The sequence below is a fragment of the Dermacentor silvarum genome, chromosome 10 (genome assembly GCF_013339745.2).
Source record: "Dermacentor silvarum isolate Dsil-2018 chromosome 10, BIME_Dsil_1.4, whole genome shotgun sequence".
Taxonomy (NCBI): domain Eukaryota; kingdom Metazoa; phylum Arthropoda; class Arachnida; order Ixodida; family Ixodidae; genus Dermacentor; species Dermacentor silvarum.
This window is the reverse complement of record NC_051163.1, coordinates 57511594-57536039: the sequence shown is the minus strand read 5'-3', so window position 1 is coordinate 57536039 and position 24446 is coordinate 57511594. Positions and strand designations below refer to the sequence as shown.

General features: G+C 50.2%; 1 protein-coding gene across 2 annotated transcripts in view; it reads right to left on the bottom strand.

Annotated features, from left to right (window-relative positions):
* Window positions 1-24446, bottom strand: part of LOC119431679 (sodium-dependent proline transporter-like) — a 101694-nt gene that overhangs the window by 27200 nt on the left and 50048 nt on the right. The window contains exons 2-5 of one of the 2 annotated variants that reach the window (XM_037699156.2): window positions 23117-23278; window positions 6961-7092; window positions 5474-5649; window positions 1468-1688 (exon numbers count right to left, since the gene is read on the bottom strand). In XM_037699156.2, the coding sequence (XP_037555084.1) occupies window positions 1468-1688; window positions 5474-5649; window positions 6961-7092; window positions 23117-23278 (691 nt within the window). The remainder of the gene's footprint in view (window positions 1-1467; window positions 1689-5473; window positions 5650-6960; window positions 7093-23116; window positions 23279-24446) is intronic. The other variant, XM_049656995.1, reaches the window with a different exon arrangement.

Below are 24446 nucleotides of genomic sequence, written 5' to 3'. Positions count from 1 at the left end.
GCTACGGCATTTCACCCTGCTACGGCCTTTCACCCTGTTACGGCCTTTTCACCCTGTTACCGGCCTTTCACCCTGCTACGGCCTTTCACCCTGCTACGGCCTTTCACCCTGCTACGGCCTTTCACCCTGCTACGGCCTTTCACCGTGCTACGGCCTTTCACCCTGTTACGGCCTTTCACCCTGTTACGGCCTTTCACCCTGTTACGGCCTTTCACCCTGCTACGGCCTTTCACCCTGCTACGGCCTTTCACCGTGCTACGGCCTTTCACCCTGCTACGGCCTTTCACCCTGTTACGGCCTTTCACCCTGCTACGGCCTTTCACCCTGCTACGGCCTTTCACCGTGCTACGGCCTTTCACCGTGCTACGGCCTTTCACCGTGCTACGGCCTTTCACCCTGCTACGACCTTTCACCCTGCTACCACATTTCACCCTGCTACCACCTTTCACCCTGCTACCACCTTTTACCGTGCTACGTCCTTGCACCGTGCTACGTCCTTGCACTGTGCTACGCCGGCGTTGCAGCGACGACTTGTATGTTCTTAACGACATCGTAGTAGATACTGCAATGTGCGTCTTAAACTGAGATAATTGGAGAATTGCTGGTGTTGGAAGCGTACCACCTGTTCCTTTTTTTTTTCTTTTAAAACGAATAATCTTTGGCCCTTTCGTCCGTTTTCATAGTCGGTGGCTGGACTTTCAGGGCTGTTACGAAGGTCGTGATGATAGCCAATGGCAATGGGCGACAATGCGATGGTAGAATTCGACTTCGTCGCGGACGTGCAATTCGTGACACGGTCCGAGAGTTGCGCGTGTAAACGAATAGCCCGAGCTGCTGGCACTTGCTGTCACGCGAGAGCTTTGGGGGCATCGGAAAGTTTAGATGTTGGGGTGGAGCTCTCAAGGAAGGATTGCCCTCTTCTTGTTCCGTCGCCCTCCCACTCGTGTGGGTGATACACGAGATAGTTGCGGCACCGCTACAGATGTACTGGTTAACGATACTGTTCTGTAAAGAATTACGCAATGAAAAAACAAACGATACCTGAATTACCTCAGTGCAAGAAAAAAAAACTTGGGAGACGCCTAAGCTTCTCCTTTAAGAGTAAGACGCGATAGCATTAAAGGGTCCCTGACTCCTTCTCACGCTTACCGGCAACTGCAGCTTATGCAACCGTAAACTTTATCGGCAAAAGCTTGCGTCGAACACTACGCACGAAAAGCTTGCGCCGAACACTACGCACCAAGGCGAGCTTTCTGGTTCTTCTTTTTATTTCCCCCGCACAGCCGGCGCCGCCGCTGTCGCGGATGCGCGGAGGCGAGCGCCATCTGGTGGCGCTGCCAGGATGTGATTGCTAGACAATTTTCGCTCACGGTCAACGCCGGCGACGACGGCGACGCCGTGCTCTCTGCGTAACGGGGCCTTTAATATACGCATTCAATCGCGCGGAAACACACGGAAGAAACTCACTCCCAGAACTGTTCTGCCGCCGTCTGAGTCGCGTTGGAACAGTTGGCCATGATGGTCTGGAACGCCTCCACTGGCACCGAGAAGTTGGCGCCATGCACTGCCGATGTGAGCCAGACTACGTCACTTGAAGGGAAAAGCTCAGTGCTGATGCTGCTCATGTTGCTACTGCTAGAACCACCGTACGTCCGCCACAGCACCTCTGGAACGTCTCTGCATTTGGTCTGCGGTGGAAAGACATTGATTGATTGATTGATTGATCGGTCAAGAAATAAATTTAAAAAGACGCCATGGTGCAGGGCGCCGGATAAATGTTTACTAGCTGAGGTTCTTTTTAACGCGCGCCCAGTGCTTGGCACAGTAGCGTTTTTGCATGCAACCTCAGCTGTGAATCGAACCTCCGACCTCGTGCTAAGCAGCAGAAAGCTTTAGCCACTGAGCCACCGCGATGGTTAGAGAGTGAAAGAGAGATGCTGACGTCAGCGAGAGCAGGCGATGTTAGCCTGGTCGCTGGGCCGGTCTGCAACACCAAGTAAATGCTGAAAGATGAAGCGACACGCGTACGCGTGCATTCAACGATGTATGCCTAATTGTCGTAGGGCACATTGTACCTAGAAACGGCCAGAAGAGCAATTAGACGCAAGATCCGCCTAGGCAGAGCTTCACCGCGTGCAAAGAAATTTGCGAAGTACAGAAGTGAGAGACGGAGGCTTTACCGGCAACGCGCGACCTTCAAACGTGTTTGCTCTCATCTTTGAGCAACAGTGGTCGAACGAGATAAGCCTAAGCCAGGAGCCAGGAGACAATTCAGGTACATAATTTCCAAGCAAGTTAGTTCTTACTCTACAAAACTGATGTGTTGCGATCATTATTAGACTATATTGGGTTAAATCCCACACATAAACGCTGGTAGCAGCAAGCATATCCACGTACGTGAAGAAAATGACCACCCCAGTGTTTTTTTGTCGCGAACGCCGCTTTTGTTTGTTTTAACGCAGAGACGAAGATGTAGCATCGTGAAGTTACTTTCCATGTCAATGCTGCATCACAGATTTTCACGTCAACTCGCGGTAATCAAACCGCAATCTTCACGGGTGCTTTTCATCGTCTTTGACGACACAGAAGTCTTGACCAAATCAGTGCCCACAGTTTCTCGAAAGATGACTGCAAGAATATAACTGAAAAGACTTCCGTAAACTTTTCCATGCATCTAACTCAAAGTGCGGGATCAATATTTAATGTTACCTATTCCAAATTAGTTTTGGAACGGATTGTAGCCAATGTAAGACCCTCATTTCTCCAGATTCGTTTTCATTCGTGCACCCCGTCGGTCCTTTAACTGACTATATTTCGTACGCATTTCGTAAAGATTATGCAGAATACTGACGAACCCTTCGTAATCAAGGAATTAGTCGATTCTTGGGCGTGCTTGAGCCACAACGAAGACCCACTCCTTCCTCCCCCGTTCGACCCATTAAAACCCCGTTATTTGTGACCTCCGAGGTCGCCGAGCCGGCGGCGAGATTTCCTGTACCGTTTTAGTAGCGAGATCGAGGGTGCGCTGGGGATGACGTCAGAAAGTTGCCAGATGTGGCAGCTGCGGCGTCACGTGCATCCGAACGTCGTCCTCATACGACAGAGGGCGCTGCCTCGCTAGGCCACTCGGGGAAAGAAAAATTCGTCGGCCCTTCCACTCCGTGAAGATGGATGATGAGCGAAGCTTGTCCCTTTGTATACCTAACCGTCCCCTTTGCCATAGACTTTATGTTTGCTGGAATGTGCCCTTGTTCTTCATCCTGCCTTAGAATCTCTTCATGCATTCATACTTGTGTCGCTTTTCGTCGAACCACAAACGCTTGCGTTTGATGTCTTGAGGTTGCTCGGCGGCGTGGTTAGCAGCATCCGCCCGCCATTGCCGCTTGCGATTCTTCCAAATTAAATTGCTTCCAAATTAAACCTGTCTCTCACGTAAGACAATGAAGCGCTCATGATACCCCCTTAAGCAATGACTCATAACCCCGTAAACGCGGCCTCCCCATTACGACGACAGAAGAGAAGTGGAATTCTACGCTGGAATGATGAGCGGCAACGGCGCCAGCTGGGGAAGAAGACGACGACGACGACGACGAACGCGGGAGCAGTGGCACGAGCGCGTTCGCGCGGGTACGCCGAGGGGCGCCAACATGCCGGCTGCGGACGAAGGCGACGACTCTCGGGCCATTGCGGATGTTGATAGTATGTGAGGTCAGACACGGACGTTCAGGATAGACAAGCTTCGCCTGTAAAATACTCGGAGCACGTGGCGCTAAGGCACTGCGCCAACCACGAAATGCGATGCGAGAAGCGTGACAGTACAGTCAACGGCAAAAGTCTTCGGGATGCGGTTGCCCCTGCAAATGTGAATTACTGTACTGTTAAGGCATGACACTTTTAATTTAATGAATCACTGTGTAGGTGGCGAAGGCTACACTGCATGCTGGAACATTCAATTCGAGGCTGTGTGACCACGCTTCGCGAGAATTCAGTTTCTTGGCAGATATTGCGTCCCGTAAACTTTCGCGGTTGACGGTACATACTATAACTCACGCTGCTCAGGTGGCCCTTGCAGGGACACACTGACCCGTATAAACAAGAACTGTGTACCCAGACCTTGACCTCTACCCTCTAACAGCAAATTCGACTGGTCTTCTGAGAGCGCTTTCGAAGTGCTCTGACGGTCGTGGACAACGACAATGACGCCGTGTTACAGATACAAGTGACTTTTTGGTAGCGTTATGGACGTTTTGATAACACTATAGGACCGTGCTTATTGTCACGATAAAAGCTTAGTTAGATTGTCAAGAGATCTTTGACGTTTTGCAGGAGCGCTCGGGAACGATCAGTCGAATGTGTCGTAAGAATAATTTACAACCTCTATCTCGCCTGCGAACTATTATCCATTAGATATTAGCCATCTATATCTTACGTGCACTTCATTTTTTCAACACGGCGCTCCGGGAATTGTCAAATGAAATAGAACATATGCAGAGAAGAAGCTAAAAAAAAAAAAAGAACATAGCACACGGCACGCAGTCTTCAAGTTGGAATCTAGAGCGTGAATCCCAGATTCCAAATAAACAGTTATTTCTACCTGTATACCTGTAGGGCACTTACTAGATATTGACTTTGCACTGATGTCCTCGCACTTGTGTCGAATATTTCCAACAAACGAAAGAAAGCTTTATACAACATTCGAACGCACTGTAACACAAGCAGGTGCAGTAACTCAGTTTCCTTATACAATTAGGCAGTCTACATATACGCACTACGCATATGTAATCACATTTGACTGCTGTGTCGCGCCGAACATCGCTAACGCATTTGTTACCAACAACTCCAAAAAGGACGAACAAAATAATGACTACCCAGTAACCATTATAACAGGGCTGAGTGGGGTGTCATTACTATACTTGGCGTCGCCCTCTACCTTATACAAGGACATTAACTGAAAACTAATTAGCCTAGTTTGCTCGATCCTGCTTACTTGTCATTTTAGATTACTAAAGTTGCTTTGTAGATTCACAGCGGTATCTCCGCTTGCGGACCTGTACCGCTCTGTGGTGAAAGCACCTGCTAGACCAGTAAAATAGTAAGACTTCGCTCAGAATATCTTTGTCCTTAAAAAAAGATGTTGTGTGGTTCTTGCAACTAGTGCTTTCTCAAAACGCCTTACGTCTGGCAGGCGGAGGCCATCACGACATGCTGGGAGTAGTGAAAAGTTTATCTTTACTTCCGCCCTCTTGTATGTTCTCAGAGAAGTTCAGCGCGACGCTTGTCGTAAGACGCTTCGCAACGTTTCGTTAAAGTGATGTGAGCCGCATCAAACTAAACGCAGAGGCACACACCTGCACACGGTAAGATGTTTACGGACAATTTAAGCTAAAACTCTCGATTTTTTTCTCGCAAGTAGGGCATTCCCAGTAGAAAAAAAGACCGCGCGAATTCGAGCCCGGAGCTAGCAGTCGCTTACGTGGTTGTCGTATCGCACGTAGCACGTCTCCGGGTCCGCGCCCCACCACTCGTAGCAGTCGGCCCACGGCAGCACCGACCGGAACGACTGTGCCAGGTAGTAGAGCGTGTAGCACAGGATCACGTTGTAGTAGATGGCCACCAGCAGCGACATCACCACCATGGCGACGCCGATGCCTGCAACGGGAGGTGACTAATGTACAACGACTTTCTTTTAAATGGAAGCTTTTTGTTGGCAACACACTCCTGGACTTTCCTGGCCGTGGTTCCTGTCTAAATACCATCTAAGGACATGGAAGCGTAGAAATCGTTTTTTTTTTCTTTATTGTTTTTGCAACCACTGCACTGATTTCGCCACAAGTCCAAATTGCGAAGTTCGTGTTTGCAAAGAGACGATATCGCACCTTCTGTGCGATTGTCGTCGTTTCAGTGCACAAAGAAGTGTCCTCAGCACCACGCTCGATAAGACTGACAACCGTCCCCATATGGAAGCTCGAATTCTTGGACCCTGGTCCCAGCCGACGTCGGCCCGAGCTGCTTTAAAAACGCTAGTGTGATTTTACAAAGAAACGGGACTCATTGAAAAACTATAGAAGGTGCTTACTGATGCGTTCCTTTATCTTCTTTTGGTTGCCCATTTTTTCTGCCCTTACCCCATTTCCCTGTGCAGAGTAGCCAATTGGTTTCTTGCATTTTAATGAAAAAGTTAGACTAGTGATTGCAGGAAGCCGATATTTGATTTGGGCCGTTGATTGTTTTAGAAAAAAAAACTCTTAAAAAGTGCAATATATCGAGACACTCAACTGTTACGTTTACAATTCCAAAATTCAGCAATGAAAAACGATATCACAGTTCCAAAAACTGCACCTATAAGTACATCTGAAGTGGACAAAATCGGCGCATTATACAGCGCTCTGAAATACACCATTAACGTTCGGTAATTTCTGTTAAACAAATTTCACGCCTAAAACCAAACCTTTGCTGCATACAGTCACCAGAATAAGACTCTCTCTCTCTCAAATGCAGCAAATTTCATTCCAATCAGTCCTGGGGTTGTTTCAAAAAAGCATTTCTGCGTTTGAATAGGTGACATTGTAGTTGAGCCCGAGCTGAAGCTTACCCTTAACGATGAAATGCAGTAAGCATGGCAAGAGCCTCAACCTATTATAAGCAAGAGCCGACGCTCAAGGACGTTCATCCGACATGGGTTACACTTTAAGTAAGTAGAATGTTTTTTGCAAATATGTCCCGCTAACTTATTTAGGTGCACGTTAAAGAACCCCAGGTGGTCCAAATTTCCGGAGTCCCCCACTACGGCGTGCCTCATAATCAGATCGTGGTTTTGGCACGTAAAACCCATAATTTAATTTTTAATTTGTCCCGCTAACTTAGTCGAACATACGCGTAACGAGATTAAAAGTGTACAATGAAGACCTCGGCCGCATGCCAGACACCCTATTACGCGTAAGCAGACACGTATGCACTAACCTTGAGCCACCGGTAGACACTTCCACACGGCAATCGGTCCGAGGCTGGAGAACTGACCGAGCGCCAGTTCCATGGTGAACAAGGGAATGGCGACCAGAATCATGACGATGACGTAGGCTGCGAAGAAGGCGCCTGTGGGAAGAAAAAAAAAAAAAGATTGTCTATTAACGAGGGTTCTGGAAAAACAAAACGCTAATGGTAGAGTACTCGATACTTGTGCAAAATTATTACAACCCTCTTTTTTTCTACAACAAACTTTAGAGGTAGATATTGTATGTTATAGTCACGTCAACGAGCAAATTGAAGTACGGCCAATTTGGCGCTTCAATATCTCATGCGGACTACGGTTTCCAAAAATAACACACATGATTTCACCAACATTTAACTCACATCCGGAATAGCTGGAATTAGAAAATTTTCGTACGCTAGGTATTAAAAAAGAAAGCAGTGCTCATAAAATGTTTTGGGAATACTGGGATGTCGATCACTTTTGTTTAAATTTGTTAATACAGTCTTTCTTTGTGTTTAATGTGCATTGTTTCTACTGTTCCATTTTTTATAAACAAGGCGGGTGATCGTGCGGTGTACATAATGCCGTTAGCCTACTCTACTTCGGTTTACCGAGACCAACGGACTACAATGAAGAGGAGTCAAAAAAAGAATCTGAAAAGAGACACTTGGGCGCTCGGAGCCTCAGCAGTAGGAAGATGTAGACATGCAAGCATCTAAACAATCTCCTCATCAAGAAACAATCACGTGAGAAAGAAATAATTATTAGCGCGTGGGTTGGCAAAGGAAGGCCTAGATGCTCTAGCCCTCACTGATATTACTGCGAAGCTGTTGCTTGTGACGTCATACTGTTACGTCACACGCAGTAAGGACGTGGTGTCCCACGTGAAGCTGAATGTTTGCAGACAGAGGCGTAATAGAGGCAAACGGCAGCCGATGGCTACGGTTACTACGATTCGCTTCGCTCCTCGTGGCTTTGACCAGCAACTTTTGCAAAGCAACGTTTAAAAAAAAAAAAAAAAAAAAAAAAAAAAAAAAAAAACACTTGGATACGCTTTCATTCGGCGGCGGCACGAAATGTGATGGCAGCGTCAGATTTGTTGAAATAAATCTGTGACGCCATTGTGCGACGCAACAGATTTCGCCTGGCACCTTACCTTCATGTATGACCCTAATATTCACAGTTGCATTAAGGTGAAGATCACCAACCATTATGCTGGGGTAGTCGCGGAAGCGAACGCGCGAACTCGCTCCTTCAATGTGGAACAAGGTTGTATTGCGAAACAATGCAGCTGTGCTGTGTTAAACGATGCTATTGTGGTATTTCTCTGCGGCGATCGAGCAAGATTATTCTTATATAGACTATGCACCGAGGCGTGCCGGAAAGCCGTCCTTGTATCTCTTCGTCAGCAACAAACCATAATGCCTGGCTTTGTAGTAGTGTTGCGAGATATTTTCCTTTGACCCGAGTTGTAACAAGTCCGCGTCTAATATATATGAAATTGTTGAGTCCAGTGCGTGCCAAGGTGTACAGTGAGATGTATCACGGCCCATATGCACTTAGGCAAAAAGAATGAATCACGCTTCCATGAATAACCAGTGGACGTTAATCGAAATAAACTTGCATATCTAAGGAATGAAGAGTAATTTTGGAAGCAAGATCCATTAACCTATGCCGGGAAGGCTTAAGCAAAGAAGTGCAACCAGGCAGCCAAAGCGATGCCTCCGCGCAGAACTGAATAAAAGATAACATACAACAGCGTTCGACTCACACCGTTCACTTTGCTCGAAATCTTATCAGGATCGTCTGATGTTTCCTATTAAAATATCAGATTATTAGAGGCAGCATCAGCTAGGAATAAGTGCACAAAGTGTATATTCCTAGCAAGTGTAAATAACCATTCCTGCGGCAAAATTGCCCAAATAGAAGGAAATACTTCCAAAATTTGTGACGTCACGCTGACATACCGTCGCTGACGTTTCGGCGCGCAGTTCAACAAAGGGAAGCTTGACGTTTATTTTTTTCCCCATAGTTTTTCATGCAAATGAACCAATTAAAAGAACATTTCATCGGGCTTAAGTGATTTTGTTCGTCAATACTGTCTCTTTAAACGTACTGCTTTTCTGTAACATGCGGAGGTGTGTGCCTGTGTCGCCTAGAACATTTGCAGCTGGGGGGGTGATGGGGAAGAGAACCTGCCCCTACTGCAGAATAAATCTCGAAGGCAAATCAGCGCCATTGTAATGGAATACCCATCCATCTAGTCTGGACAAGAGGGAGCATCCACCTTCCAGGTGCGCTGGAGCTCAAAGCTGATGGAAACGTTGACTGGTCAGAGGAGGACTTGAGCGAGCTATGACTGCTGCATCGGCGTAAGAGAGAGAGAGAGAGAGAGAGAGAGAAAAGAGAAACAGTACGTCGGGACGGGATCGTCACAGGCATAGATAACTTTACAAAATAAACAGAGACAGGCGGACTGCCATATTGCATTAAGAAACCATAACTAGCTCATTCATCTACTGTCCATGGTCGCGAGTAGCGCAGGCTAACACCAGGGCCGAAACCAGGGGGAGGGTTAGGGGGGTTCTGACAGCCGCCAATATTATCGCTGCGGCAATATACTGCTCAGGAACACTTACATATACGTATGTCATTATATGTGTATGCCAATATATACGTTTATACTACTATGCGTCAGCGACGTGCTTGAGTCACACGCGTAAAAGACATGAGTAAATATCGCTCAACATCGCCGACGCAGTCCCTGCATAACCCCTCCCGTAAACGTTTCCTGGGTACGGCCTTGAGGGGGCACACATTAGCACTCGTCATGCAGGGTGACGTGGGCTAGCTGGGCCTCTTTCGAAGTCACAGAAGCACAGAGCAAAATTAGTTTTGAAGAAAGGCTCAGGAACATGGATGAAAATAAATGGGCGGCTAAAGTGCACAAGTATCTGTACATGAAAAGCGTGGACACAGAGTGGAGGAAGAGGTCAAGGAAGTTGGCAACCAAGTACAGGATAATCGAAACTGTAAATAGACAACCAGGAGTCATCAGAAAGAAAGTGAGAGAAATAGAGACCGTGAATTGGATGCAAAGAATGGAAACAAAAAGGACAATGTAGATTTACAAGAATTAGAAGAAAGAAATTAGAAGGGAAAATCTGTACGATAACACGAAGGGCAGTGCCTTGCTATTTGAGGCTCGAGCCGGTTGCCTAAGGACGAAAACATGCCGGAGCACATATTCGGAATTAGATGAGGCATGTGTATGCTACAGTAAAGATCCGGAGACCACTTATCACAACCTAATGAAATGCGACGGGATCTACCCAGCGAGAACCGTAGGTAACGTGCAACTCCCAGAAGCGCTGGGGTTTAAAGTGGAAGGAAACATCAACAGATCAGCCGTAGAGATAATCAAGTGACGATTAGAGAACTGGTGGAAAAATAGGAGGGAAAATATGGATACGACCCGATTTCTTAATATCATAGGTAGCGATACAAGGTAATTAAAAAAAAACAAAAAACAAAACAAAGATTAACGAGAGGTACACAAAAATGCTAGATAAGGAACATGTATAGTATACCTGATTAAATCAAGCAGGCTAGGTGACTATTTGTCGCCGCATCGTTTCAAAGGGGATGCCAATAAATTATCATCATCATCATCATGCCAGCGCCTCTTGAAATTCGATCAATTTGAGCTAGCTGCTTGAACAGGGCGAGTATTCAAAGAAACCTCTATATGCAATGCAACACTGTACCATAGTGTTCCTGTCGAAATGTCCGCCGCTTAGTAGATTAAAATCTGCGACCGGTGTACTGCGTGCCCTGGAAGCTCCCCTTTTACTACGACCCCTGCGTATAGCGTGCTCGAGCATACGAGAAGAATTTCGACAAGAATTCGATAATCAATTCATTTTAATTCGCTGTTAAATAAACGTGGATAACATTTAAAGAAAACAATAAAAATCTAAGGCGGGTGGAGCGCCGTCGCACCATATCCCGAGGGCGTGTCGGGCTGGCACGCCTTTCAGCCGGCAGGCATCAATGGCGCCTGGCCAGCAGGTTCAATGATCAGCCGTGCACCACTTCGTGGGCAGCGCGAAGCAGAGGCCACGCGGGCCCCACCTCGCCGGCGAAGTCGTCCATGGGGAGGTCCCAGACGGCCAGCCCCGCCGTCCTGCGGACCACGGACTTCTTGGCGCGCAGGCTGCCGCGATCCTCGACGCCGTACCACTGATCTCCCAGACGGACCAGCGAGCAGCGAGAGAACGCGTGCGTCTCCCGCCGCCACGACACATTCTGGGAGAGCGCCCGCGCCACGTCGCAGTAGCTGGCCAGGCCAGACTGGTTGGTGCGGCCGAAGGGGCGGCCGGGACCCACGGCGCTCATTCCGGGCCTCGCGCGCCTGAGCCACGGTCTTTTCAGGGTGAACGTGACGGCCGAGAACGAGACGCTCATTACGGTCTTGGCGAGGAAGTGCTCGGCGTCCATCGAGAGGTCGTCAAGCAGCGAGGAGAGGCCGACCTGACCGCGGTTCTGCGCCCTGAGCGCCGCGCGCATGGGGGTCTGGCACGTGGTCACCGGGAACGCGCGCGGGTCCACCGTGTGGTGCGTGTCCACCACGACCAAGTCCAGGTGGCCGTACAGCGACCGGACGACGTAGCCGTCCCGCCGCGCGGTCGTGGCCCAGGGCACCACCACGCTCAGGCGAAGCGAGTCCCTCTCGAACGCGGCGCGCATGGTATTGATGAAGCTGTTGTAGCCGGAGCGGCTCTGGCGGGGCGGGTACTTCCAGTAGAGCAGCAGGCCCGCGACGCCCATGCGGCGCGACCAGGCCACGGCGTTGTGGACGAAAGCCGCCCTCATTTTGCGGTCCGCCATCAGCCACTCGAAGTCGGCGCTGTCCGTGGACTCGCCGCCCACGCAAGCCCACGCTGCCGACGACGGTCCGGCGAGGGAGACCAAGACTTGGAGCGCATCGGCGTCGCGGGTCGGTCGCCTGAAGATCAGTCCGCTCACCTGGGGCAGCAGGGCGACGGAGACGAAGACGAGCGCGTCGCAGAGGGCGGCCGTCACGTTGTCCACGTTGAACCGGTGCGGAGACCCCGAGGAGACGCTGTGGTTGACGAAGCAGAAGACGGCGCCACCGCGGTTCGCTTCCTTGGCGTCCGGCAGCCGCTGCATGTCGACCTCGGCGGCGGGGAACCCGAGCACCGAGCTGCTGCCTCCGGCCGAAGAAGTGCCGGAGTCCGCGGAGCGCGTTTCGTCGACGTCCTGTAGGGGCGTCCAGAAGTGCTCGACCACGGCGTAGACGATGGCTCCGCAGGCGCACGTCACCGTGAGCACGGCGAAGAACAAGAAGACTGCGAGGCAGAAGTTCTGGTGGCGTAGCCGGTAGCGCAAGCTGGACTCCTCTTCCGCGGCCCTCCGCGCAGCGTTGCGCTGTTCGCGGGAGGTGACCGCATCGGTACTGGAATCTTCCATGGTGGTTCGCAGGACAAGGGACCCGATGCCGGTGGCAGGTGGAGACGCGTAGACCGGTGCGCGAGCGCTAAGCCTTGGAAGAGCGGAGGCGAAGCCTAGGCCTAGTCTGGGGATCGAGACGCGATCGCCAGAGAATAGAATCAAGCAACTGCCTGAGCAACGGTCTGGGCATCCAACGTGGCAATACTGGTCCGTGCCACGCCCTGCACCGGCTTCACGCTCCTCGTGACTCGCGAGACACAAGGCTGTTGGCGCCTTCGTCTTGTGTAGCGGTGATGATGATGACCGTTAGCGACGAAGTTGAAAACGTTGGTCACTTTAGCATACGCTAAAGAGCATGAAGGCGAACGCCTGCGCGCTCACCAGACATTCATTACACTGCTTGACATTTTCATTTTAATGCGTTTTCACTTCCTATTGTTTTCGCCCACCAAAGATTGTGGGTTCTAGTGCCTTAATTAAGTCTACCTTAATTAACTGCCTTAATCAACTTCGCCTTAACGTCGAAGGTAGTGGGTTCGACTCTCGACCTTCATGATGTCAACTGGAATCCAACTTGGAGATATGGCCGGTTCGCCCATGTCTCCATGTTGGGTCGTGGGTTCGAGTGCCTTAATCAACTCTATCTTAACTAAATATGTCTGAATTAACTTCGCGTTAATTAACAAAAAGGTCGTGGGTTCGACTATCAATGGTGGCACCATCAATTTTGGTGCCATTGAATTTCGGCCTTCTGAATAAGGTAAGTAACGTATTACGTCCTTCTGAATATAAGGTAGGTAAAGTGCGAGTCCAACTGAGAAGCATCGGGAACGGAGGCCTGCAGCCCTTCAGTGATGAGCGTAATTGGTTTCGCGACGCTGGCCCTGACGACGCCACGGTTCTTGCGTAGCTGCTCCACGGATGCCATCGAAGCTAGAAGACTGGGAAGGGCGATGACCGGGTGATTTCGCCACCAAAAGAAATGTCGCGTAATAAAGACCCTAGCGCTAGCCCAAGCACTCCATGTTTCATATGTAGATGTAGATCCTTTGGATATACAGGCTCGCACCCACTCTGGGGGATGTGCCAAGAATCAGGTAGGTCGAAATAAAATGTCGAAGAGTGCAAAATTTTATATTGGCTAAGTTAGATTCTGAAGATGGAGATTAAAGCAGCCTGCATTATTTTGTAAATAATGAAAATTCTACCATAACCGTAAGAATAAAACAATTCAAATTCCATTTAGGTCAAAGGGGGCTTTAAAATTTTAACGAGATAGCTTCAAGGGCCCCGTGTCGTAGAAAATCCGGCGTAAGCGCCGGCGTCGGTGTTGGCGTCCGTGGCGGAGAAAATCATCCCGAACCACCCCTACCGCGCAGGCCCTCCGCGTGGCGCAAGGTTTTAGTGAACAAAAATTTAATTTCTCACAGTGAAATCCGTCAGAAAAAATGGTTAAGCACGACTTAACCACAGCCTACAGACATGGTGGTGTCGGATTGTAATTTGAATGTACGAGAAAACATAATTCTGTTACGAGGATCAGGCGGGGGTAAAGTGCGTCTACTCAGCCGGATGTGCTGTAGGATCTCAGAATATGAAAGGAGGGGCTGGGGATCGTCCTGGTCAGCGAGAAGTTGTGCTGTGGAGGAATCGGCGGAGTCTCGGTGTAAAAGTTCTCGGGCGGAGGCATCAGCAATCTTATTGCCTCGAACTCTTGCGTGCCCTGGTACCCACAGCAGCTGTTTCCACTGACCCTCTTGACGATTGGCCGCAGCCTGTTGCAGTATTGAGTGTGCGAGGTGGCCGACTTGACCTCTGGCGAAGTTGCGATACGCCGCCTGGGAATCCGTGAGGACAAAGGCGGCTCTTGGATTACGCATGGCTAAGGCTATACCGGCCTCTTCCATGGCTGTGATGTCTATTCCGGTGGCCGAGATGCAGTCTACCACCTGTCCCCTGTGTACAACGGTTGCCGTGGAGCGGTTGTGCAAGAGTCCGGCGGCATCTACAAAGAAGGCACCTGCTTGATCCGAATACTTGTCGTAGGCTTGGCTCTGGCAGCTCTCCTGTTTTCGTGGTGGACGGGATGCATATTACGTCGCAACGGGCGAGTGATGATATCCTGCTGCCATTCTGGTCGTAGTGATCGCTTGCTGGCGACCTGCGTGGGTTGATTGATGCCCAGTGCTTCTAGCGTGGCGCGACCTGCTTTGGTGCGTGCGAGCCGAATGACTTGCTTCATGTAATGAACTTGGAAGAGCTCCGACGCTGTATTATAGATGCTCATTTCAAGGAGCCTGTCATTCATGGCCCATGGTGGTAGAGTGAGGGCTTTCCGATATGCAAGGTGGAGTAGGCGGTCCAGTTTGAGTTCGTCCTTTTTTAATGCGCAGGTACGGGAAGCTGTAAGTGACGCGACTGATCACAAAGGCCTGTACGAGACGCAGTATGTCCGCTCCTTTAATGCCACGGTGTCTATTGGCAATTCTGGATATCATTCGGGAGATACTTGTGCAGGTAGTGCGGAGCTTTTGAATTTTGAAAGAGAGAGAAAAGAGAAACAGTACGTCGGGACGGGATCGGCACAGGCATAGATAAATTTATAAAATAAGCAGAGAGAGGCGGACTGCCATATTGCATTAAGAAACCATAACTAGCTCATTAATCTGTTGCCATGGTCGCGAGTAGCGCAGGCTAACACCAGGGCCGTAACCAGGGGGAGGGTTAGGGGTTTCTGACAGCCCCCAACATTATCGCTGCGGCGTTATACTGCTCAGCTACACTTACATATACGTATGTCATATGTGTATTCCAATATATATATATATATATATATATATATATATATATATATATATATATATATATATATATGTTTATACTATTATGTGTCAGCGACGCCCTTGAGTCACACGCGTAAAACACGCGAGTAAATATCGCTCAAATTCGCCGACGCAGCAGAACCCCTCCCGAAAATGCTTCCTATAGGTACGGCCTTGAGGGGCGGCCATTAGCTCTCGTCATACCAGCGCCTCTAGAAATTCGATAAATTATTTGAGCTAGCTGCTTGAACGGCGCGAGTATTCACAGAAAGCTCCACATGCAATGCAACACTGTATCATAGAGTTCCTGGCGACATGTCCGCCGCTTCGTAGATTAAAGTCTGCGACCGATGTACTGCGTGCCCCCGGGAAACTCCCCTTCTATACTACGGCCCACATACTCTGCGACGTGCTTCTGGTTTGCTCGGCTATGGCACGCTGCTGTTAAATAGGCGCAGCTTGTCACTTCAACATGACAGCTATAGGATGAACTTATAGAGGAGTCCATGCATACAGCGCGCTCGAGCACACGAGAAGAATTTCGACAAGAATTCGATAATAATTTGATTTTAATTCGCTGTTAAGTAAACGTGGATAACATTTAAACAAATTAATAAAGATCATTGGCGGGTGGAGCGCCGTCGCACCATAGCCTGAGGGCGTGTCGGGCTGGCACGTCTTCCAGCAGGCAGGCGTCAATGGCGCCGGGCCAGCAGGTTCAATGATCAACCCTGCACCACTTCGTGGGTAGCGCGAAGCAGAGGCCACGCGGGCCCCACCTCGCCGGCGTAGTCGTCCATGGGGAGGTCCCACACGGCCAGCCCCGCCACCCTGCGGACCACGGACTTCGTGGCGCCCAGGCTGCCGCGGTCCTCGACGCCGTACCGCTGATCTCCAAGACGGACCAGCGAGCAGCGAGAGAACGCGTGCGTCTCCCGCCGCCACGACGGTAAGCCATCAGCCTCTCGAAGTCAGCGCTGTCCGTGGACTCGCCGCCCACGCAAGCCCACGCTGCCGACGACGGTCCGGCGAGGGAGGCCAAGACCTGGAGCGCTTCGACGTCGCGGGTCGGGCGCCTGAAGATCAGTCCGCTCACCTGGGGCAGCAGGGCGACAGAGACGAGCGCGTCGCAGAGGGCGGCCGTCACGTTGTCCACGTAGAACCGGTGCAGAGACCCCGAAGAGACGCTGTGCTTGACGAAACAGAAGACGGCGCCACCACGGCTAGTTTGCTTGGCGTCCGGCAGCCGCTGCATGAAGACCTCGGCGGCGGCGAACCCGAGCACCAAGCTGCTGCCTCCGGCCGAAGTAGCGCCCGAGTCCGCGGAGCGCATTTCGTCGACGTCTTGTAGGGGCGTCCAGAAGTGCTCGACCACGGCGTAGACGATGGCTCCGCAGGCGCACGTCACCGTGAGCACGGCGAAGAAAAAGAGGACTGCGAGGCAGAAGTTCTGGTGGCGTAGCCGGTAACGCAAGGTGGACTCCTCTTCCGCGGCCCTTCGCGCCTCGTTGCGCTATTCGCGGGAAGTGACTACATCCGTTCTGGAATCCTCCATGGTGGTTCGCAGGTCGAGGTCTCCGATGTCGCCGGTGGCAGGTGCCGACGCGTAGACTGGTGTGCGAGTGCTAGCCCTTGGATGGAGTAAAGGCGGTGTCTATAGCCTCGCCTGGGGGCTGAGACGTGATCGCCAGAGAATCGAATCGAGCGACTGCCTGAGCTGTCTGGAGCTGTCCAACGTGGAGATACTATTCCGTGCCACGCGATGCACCGGCTTCACGCTCCTCGTGACTCGCGAGACACGAGGCTGTTGGCGCCTTCGTCTTGTGTAGCGATGATGATGATGACCGTTAGCGACGAAGTTGAAAACGTCGGTCACTTTAGCATACGCTAAAGAGCATGAAGGCGAACGCCTGCGCGCTCACGAGACATTCATTACACTGCTTGACATTTTAATTTTAATGCGTTTTCAATTCATATTACTTGTTTTCGCCCGCCAAAGATTGTGAGCTCGAGTGCCTTAATTAAGTCCACCTTAATTAACTACCTTAATCAACTTCGCCTTAACGTCGAAGGTAGTGGGTTCGACTCTCGACCTTCATGATGTCAACTGGAATCCAACTTGGAGATATGGCCGGTTCGCCCATGTCTCCATGTTGGGTCGTGGGTACGAGTGCCTTAATCAACTCTATCTTAACTAAATATGTCTGAATTAACTTCGCGTTAATTAACAAAAAAGGTCGTGGGTTCGACCATCAATGGTGGCACCATCAATTTTGGTGCCATTGAATTTCGGCCTTCTGAATAAGGTAAGTAACGTATTACGTCCTTCTGAATATAAGGTAGGTAAAGTGCGAGTCCAACTGAGAAGCATCGGGAACGGAGGCCTGCAGCCCGTCGGTCAGGAGCGTAATTGGTTTCGCGACGCTGGCCCTGACGACGCCACGGTTCTTGCGCAGCTGCTCCACGGATGCCATTGAAGCTAGAAGACCGGGAAGACGATGACCGGGCGATTTCGCCACCAAAAGAAATGTCGCGTAATAAAGACCCTAGCGCTAGCCCAAGCACTCCATGTTTCATATGTAGATGTAGATCCTTTGGATATACAGGCTCGCCCCCACTCTGGGGGATTTGCCAAGAATCAGGTAGGTCGAAATAAAATGTCGAATAGAGTGCAAAATTTTATACTGGCTAAGTTAGATTCTGAAGATGGAGATTAAAGCAGCCTGCATTATTTTGTAAATAATGAAAATTCTACCATAACCGTAAGAATAAAACAATTCAAATTCTATTTAGGTCAAAGGGGGATTTAAAATTTTAACGAGATAGCTTCAAGGGCCCCGTGTCGTAGAAAATCCGGCGTAAGCGCCGGCGTCGGTGTTGGCGTCCGTGGCGGAGAAAATCATCCCGAACCACCCCTACCGCGCAGGCCCTCCGCGTGGCGCAAGGTTTTAGTGAACAAAAATTTAATTTCTCAGTGAAATCCGTCAGAAAAATAGTTAAGCACGACTTGACCACAGCCTACAGACATGGTGGCGTCGGATTGTAATTTGAATGTACGAGAAAAACATAATTCTGTTACGAGGATCAGGCGGGGGTAAAGTGCGTCTACTCAGCCGGATGTGCTGTAGGATCTCAGAATATGAAAGGAGGGGCTGGGGATCGTCCTGGTCAGCGAGAAGTTGCGCTGTGGAGGAATCGGCGGAGTCTCGGTGTAAAAGTTCTCGGGCGGAGGCATGAGTAATCTCATTGCCTCGAACTCCCTGCGTGCCCTGGTACCCACAGCAGCTGTTTCCACTGACCCTCTTGACGATTGGCCGCAGCCTGTTGCAGTATTGAGTGTGCGAGGTGGCCGACTTGACCTCTGGCGAAGTTGCGATACGCCGCCTGGGAATCCGTGAGGACAAAGGCGGCTCTTGGATTACGCATGGCTAAGGCTATACCGGCCTCTTCCATGGCTGTGATGTCTATTCCGGTGGCCGAGATGCAGTCTACCACCTGTCCCCTGTGTACAACGGTTGCCGTGAGGCGGTTGTGCAAGAGTCCGGCGGCATCTACAAAGAAGGCACCTGCTTGATCCGAATACTTGTCGTAGGCTCTGGCAGCTCTCCTGTTTTCGTGGTGGACGGGGTGCATATAACGTGGTAACGGGCGAGTGATGATACCCTGCTGCCATTCTGGTGGTAGTGATCGCTTGCTGGCGACCTGCGTGGGTTGATTGATGCCCAGTGCTTCTAGCGTGGCGCGACCTGCTTTGGTGCGTGCTAGCCGAATGACTTGGTTCATGTAATGAGCTTGGAAGCGCTCTGACGCTGTATTACAGATGCCCATTTCAAGGAGCCTGTCATTCATGGCCCATGGTGGTAGAGTGAGGACTTTCCGATATGCAAGGTGGAGTAGGCGGTCCAGTTTGAGTTCATCCTTTTTGAGAATGCGCAGGTACGGGAAGCTGTAAGTGACACGACTGATCACAAAGGCCTGTACGAGACGCAGTATGCCAGCTCCTTTAATGCCACGGTGTCTATTGGCAATTCTGTATATCATTCGGGAGATAGTGGTGCAGGTAGTGCGGAGCTTTTGAATTTTGAGAGAGAGAGAAAAGAAACAGTACGTCGGGACGGGTTTGTCACAGGCATAGATAAATTTATAAAATAAGCAGAGACAGGCGGACTGCCATATTGCATTAAGAAACCATTACTAGCTCATTAATCTGTTGCCATGGTCGCGAGTAGCGCAGGCTAACACCAGGGCCGTAACCAGGGGGAGGGTTAGGGGGGTTCTGACAGCCCCAACATTACCGCTGCGGCGTTATACTGCTCAGCTACACTTACATATACGTATGTCATTATATGTGTATGCCAATATATATATGTTTATACTATTATGTGTCAGCGACGTCCTTGAGTCACACGCGCAAAACACGCGAGTAAATATCGCTCAAATTCGCCGACGCAGCAGAACCCCTCCCGAAATGTTTCCTATAGGTACGGCCTTGAGGGGCGGCCATTAGCACTCGTCATACCAGCGCCTCTAGAAATTCGATAAATTATTTGAGCTAGGTGCTTGAACGGCGCGAGTATTCACAGAAAGCTCCACATGCAATGCAACACTGTATCATAGAGTTCCTGGCGACATGTCCGCCGCTTCGTAGATTAAAGTCTGCGACCGATGTACTGCGTGCCCCGGGAAGCTCCCCTTCTATACTACGGCCCACATACTCTGCGACGTGCTTCTGGTTTGCTCGGCTATGGCACGCTGCTGTTAAATAGGCGCAGCTTGTCACTTCAACATGACAGCTATATGATGAACTATATCGGAGTCCATGCATACAGCGCGCTCGAGCACACGAGAAGAATTTCGACAAGAATTCCATAATAATTTGATTTTAATTCGCTGTTAACTAAACGTGGATAACATTTAAACAAAATAATAAAGATCATTGGCGGGTGGAGCGCCGTCACACCATAGCCTGAGGGCGTGTCGGGCTGGCACGCCTTCCAGCAGGCAGGCGTCAATGGCGCCGGGCCAGCAGGTTCAATGATCAACCCTGCACCACTTCGTGGGTAGCGCGAAGCAGAGGCCACGCGGGTCCCAGCTCGCCGGCGTAGTCGTCCATGGGGAGGTCCCACACGGCCAGCCCCGCCATCCTGTGGACCACGGACTTAGTGGCGCCCAGGCTGCCAGCGGTCCTCGACGCCGTACCGCTGATCTCCCAGACGGATCAGAGAGCAGCGAGAGAACGCGTGCGTCTCCCACCGCCACGACGGTAAGCCATCAGCGTCTCGAAGTCGGCGCTGTCCGTGGACTCGCCGCCCACGCAAGTCCACGCTGCCGACGACGGTCCGGCGAGGGAGGCCAAGACCTGGAGCGCTTCGGCGTCGCGGGTCGGTCGCCTGAAGATCAGTCCGCTCACCTGGGGCAGCAGGGCGACGGAGACGAAGACGAGCGCGTCGCAGAGGGCGGCCGTCACGTTGTCCACGTAGAACCGGTGCAGAGACCCCGAAGAGACGCTGTGGTTGACGAAACAGAAGACGGCGCCTGCACGGCTTCGTTTCCTTGGCGTCCGGCAGCCGCTGCATGATGACCTCGGCGGCGGCGAACCCGAGCACCAAGCTGCTGCTGCCTCCGGCCGAAGTAGCGCCCGAGTCCGCGGAGCGCATTTCGTAGACGTCTTGTAGGGTCGTCCAGAAGTGCTCGACCACGGCGTAGACGATGGCTCCGCAGGCGCACGTCACCGTGAGCACGGCGAAGAACAAGAGGACTGCGAGGCAGAAGTTCTGGTGGCGTAGCCGGTAACGCAAGGTGGACTCGTCTTCCGCGGCCCTTCGCGCCTCGTTGCGCTATTCGCGGGAAGTGACTGCATGCATCGGTTCTGGAATCCTCCATGGTGGTTCGCAGGTCGAAGGCTCCGATGTCGCCGGTGGCAGGTGCTGACGCGTAGACTGGTTTGCGAGTGCTAACCCTTGGATGGGGGCTGAGACGCGATCGCCAGAGAATCGAATCGAGCGACTGCCCGAGCTGTCTGGAGCTGTCCAACGTGGCGATACTATTCCGTGCCACGCGATGCACCGGCTTCAAGCTCCTCGTGACTCGCGAGACACGAGGCTGTTGGCGCCTTCATCTCGTATAATGATGACGACGACGACGATGATGATGATGATGACCGTTTGCGGGGAGGTTGAATAAACAAATACCGCAAGTCATGTGCTCTCATTCGGGGACGTTTACGTTTTTAATGCCACGCAACGAATCACGCGGATCGCTGAACGCGTGATCCTGTCTTAGTACAGAAGTCTGCCAAATGTCTGCCTTAGTACAGAAGTAAATGCGTCGTCCTTTGCTGTGCTCATGACGTCTTCCTTGTGATAAGCAATGTTAAAACTTAAAACGGTCAGGTTCCGAGAAAAGGAACAGGCAGGCAACGACAACGAATACGACCTGACACTTTCGCCGAATTGTTCTTTTTTGGGAGAAGATGAGACAAGAGATAATTTTCTTCGGTGCTTGTCAAAGATTCTAATTTGCGAAAGAGAACCTTAAAAGCACCGTCACGTCTTCCTAGATTATATTCAAGTGTTCGAAAGTTACTAATCATTATAGGCATCGACTCTTACGCACAGCGACGGGATGGTTTGCGCCGCCATTCAGGATGTTCTTGTAGTATTAATAAGATTTAGACCCAAAAGTTTCATTTTCTTTCCGCCACATTGAGTTAAATTAGTTGCATTTTTGCTTTCAATTAATCCTTCATTTTCATAAAGACATGTACAATCTATCTCTTGATTCTAATCTACCTATTATCAAATATTGTTTGAATTGTTTTACACTTCTTCGTTCTTTTGTTTCGAACTACACGGTTATTGGCCAATCCCCCAGAGTCGCTATGCGCCATAAATTCTTGGATCTACAGCCGCGTGTCCCAGGTAACCTTATCCAGGCTGTTCAACGGAAAGAAAACTAAAATATATTTAAAAAAACGCGGTGCAAGACACAATTTTAATATTTGCAGTGTTCGGTCATCAGATGTCTGCCGACCGAACACCGTAGGTCTTATATTTTTATCTTGCACCGTGTATTTATCTTCTACAGCGAAGCTGTATATGGCTAGCTTCTGACCAAAAGTCCATGCGTCGACAGGGTGTCTAGAAAAAAGTCGCGTCGACAGAGAAAACAGTCGGCCGATCCTGAAGATAGTGCAATACCGGGCCGACCCGCAGTGGAGCTAGTCTCCCCACCAATCCACCAATTAAGGTGGATGAAGGAGAGTTAGGGTTGATTAAGGTGGATTAAGGGCTAGGGTGGATTAAGGTGAATTAAGGTCGATTATGGTGTATTAAGGAGGATTACGGTTGATTAAGGTGGATTAAGGTCGGTTAAGGTGGATGAAGGAGGACTAAGGTGAATTAGGGTGTCTCTGTCCTGATGCTTTTAATTGCAATATGCAGTCATACATATATATTATTTCGTCATTTTAAAAGAACTCATAACAGCTTCGCTGGTCGTCCTTCTTAACAGAGTGGATGGGCACTAATTTTTTTTTAGTTGAACAGGCTTAGCTAACGTTAGCTGAGACACCCTATACACAATCTTACATTTGCCACAGGCGATTTGGCACAAATTAATAGACTCCTTCTGTTGTAGTGCTACGAGTAAACTTGGGTTTTCATGCTCTTGTATGTATTCATTCTACGTACTTTAGATCACCGCTGCTTTGGCCCAGTGCTTTCGGCGACAATATCTGCGTTGCGGCCCGACACTTCACACACACACACATACACGCGCACACACTTTTATTCCACTTTGACACCCCTAACTAATGATAACGCATTTAATAGGGACAATAACGACGCACCTCCTCCATTCTGGTAGACCAGGATGGGGAACCGCCAGACGTCGCCGATGCCGACGGCGAAGCCGATGCAGTACAGTAGCGACTCGATGCGGCTGCCGAACTTGCCGCGTGTGTCGTCGCTGCCGGCGCTGGCCGAGCTCTTGCGCCGGCCATCGCCGTCCGCTGCAAAGGTAGAGGGAGAACGAGGAGATTCAGGCAAGCACAGGGAAACATAAAAATTATTTATAACCACCATTAATTAAAATAGGTAGTACTGATCAATAAGTAAACGGGAAGCAAGAACTTCATATATATATACAGAGAGAGAGAGAGAGAGAGACAGAGAAGTAAACTTTATTGGACACGTTAAGTAGTATCATCTTTTCATTGCGAACCATGGCCAACCCGCTCATCATGGGTACGTGCCATAGGTGAAGGAATAAGAAGAGGTAGCTGCTGCAATAAAGGCTGATATCCGTTACCGTCGGAAATTTTTTTTATTGATAGATTGTCGACTCCATTGACTTTTCAGCGAAGCTCCCGAGTGCATTCAACAATAGCACAACAGAATTTTCATTGAATTATTTTACAATTAGGAGTCCGAACGCTTTCTTGGCATTGTTGGGTTTACCAAATAAAGTACACATTTATCGCTAGGGGGACGAGTCGAGTGTACGTTGGGGAACGTAAACTACGATACGGACGATCGTCACAGCAAGACTGCACTACAACAACACTACAACAATACACAACTTCTTGTTCAGTACTTCACGTTGTTTCCTGCTTCTTCGCTCGCTCTTGCGTATGCGTCAGCGGCGCATATTCCACTACACTGGGCGATGGCTTCAGCAGTCGTCGCATCCTGTTTCTGAGCTTGTTCACACATGTCAGTCATATTGTTTAGAATTGAAGTCATGCACAGGGTTGAACAGAATCGACAGCTTGACGCGTTATGAAAGCGAAGCTTTTCCTTGCGAACTCTACCCGACTTTATTAACCGTCGCTGCTGACTTGCCGACTATAGCTCGAACTTACAAAGTAAACTGAACTACCGTATAGACTCGTGTAAGGGCCGCACCCCCAACTTGGCAGCCCAAACTTTGAAGAAAATTTTCTTTTCGAAAGGAGAAGCAATTGCGTTCGATGCCCCAATGCCACGCGCGCGTCGGAGAATTTTCGCGCGCTGCGTACTTCCGCGTGCCACTGCTAGATGGCGAGAGTCATCTAGGAGCGGCATCTAGTATCTATGGAGCCATCTAGTAGCGGCCCTTACACGGGACCGAACCAAGCCGCACCGTTCTTTCACAATTATGACGAGGTGCGGCTCTTACACGGGACCTACCTGCTTCGG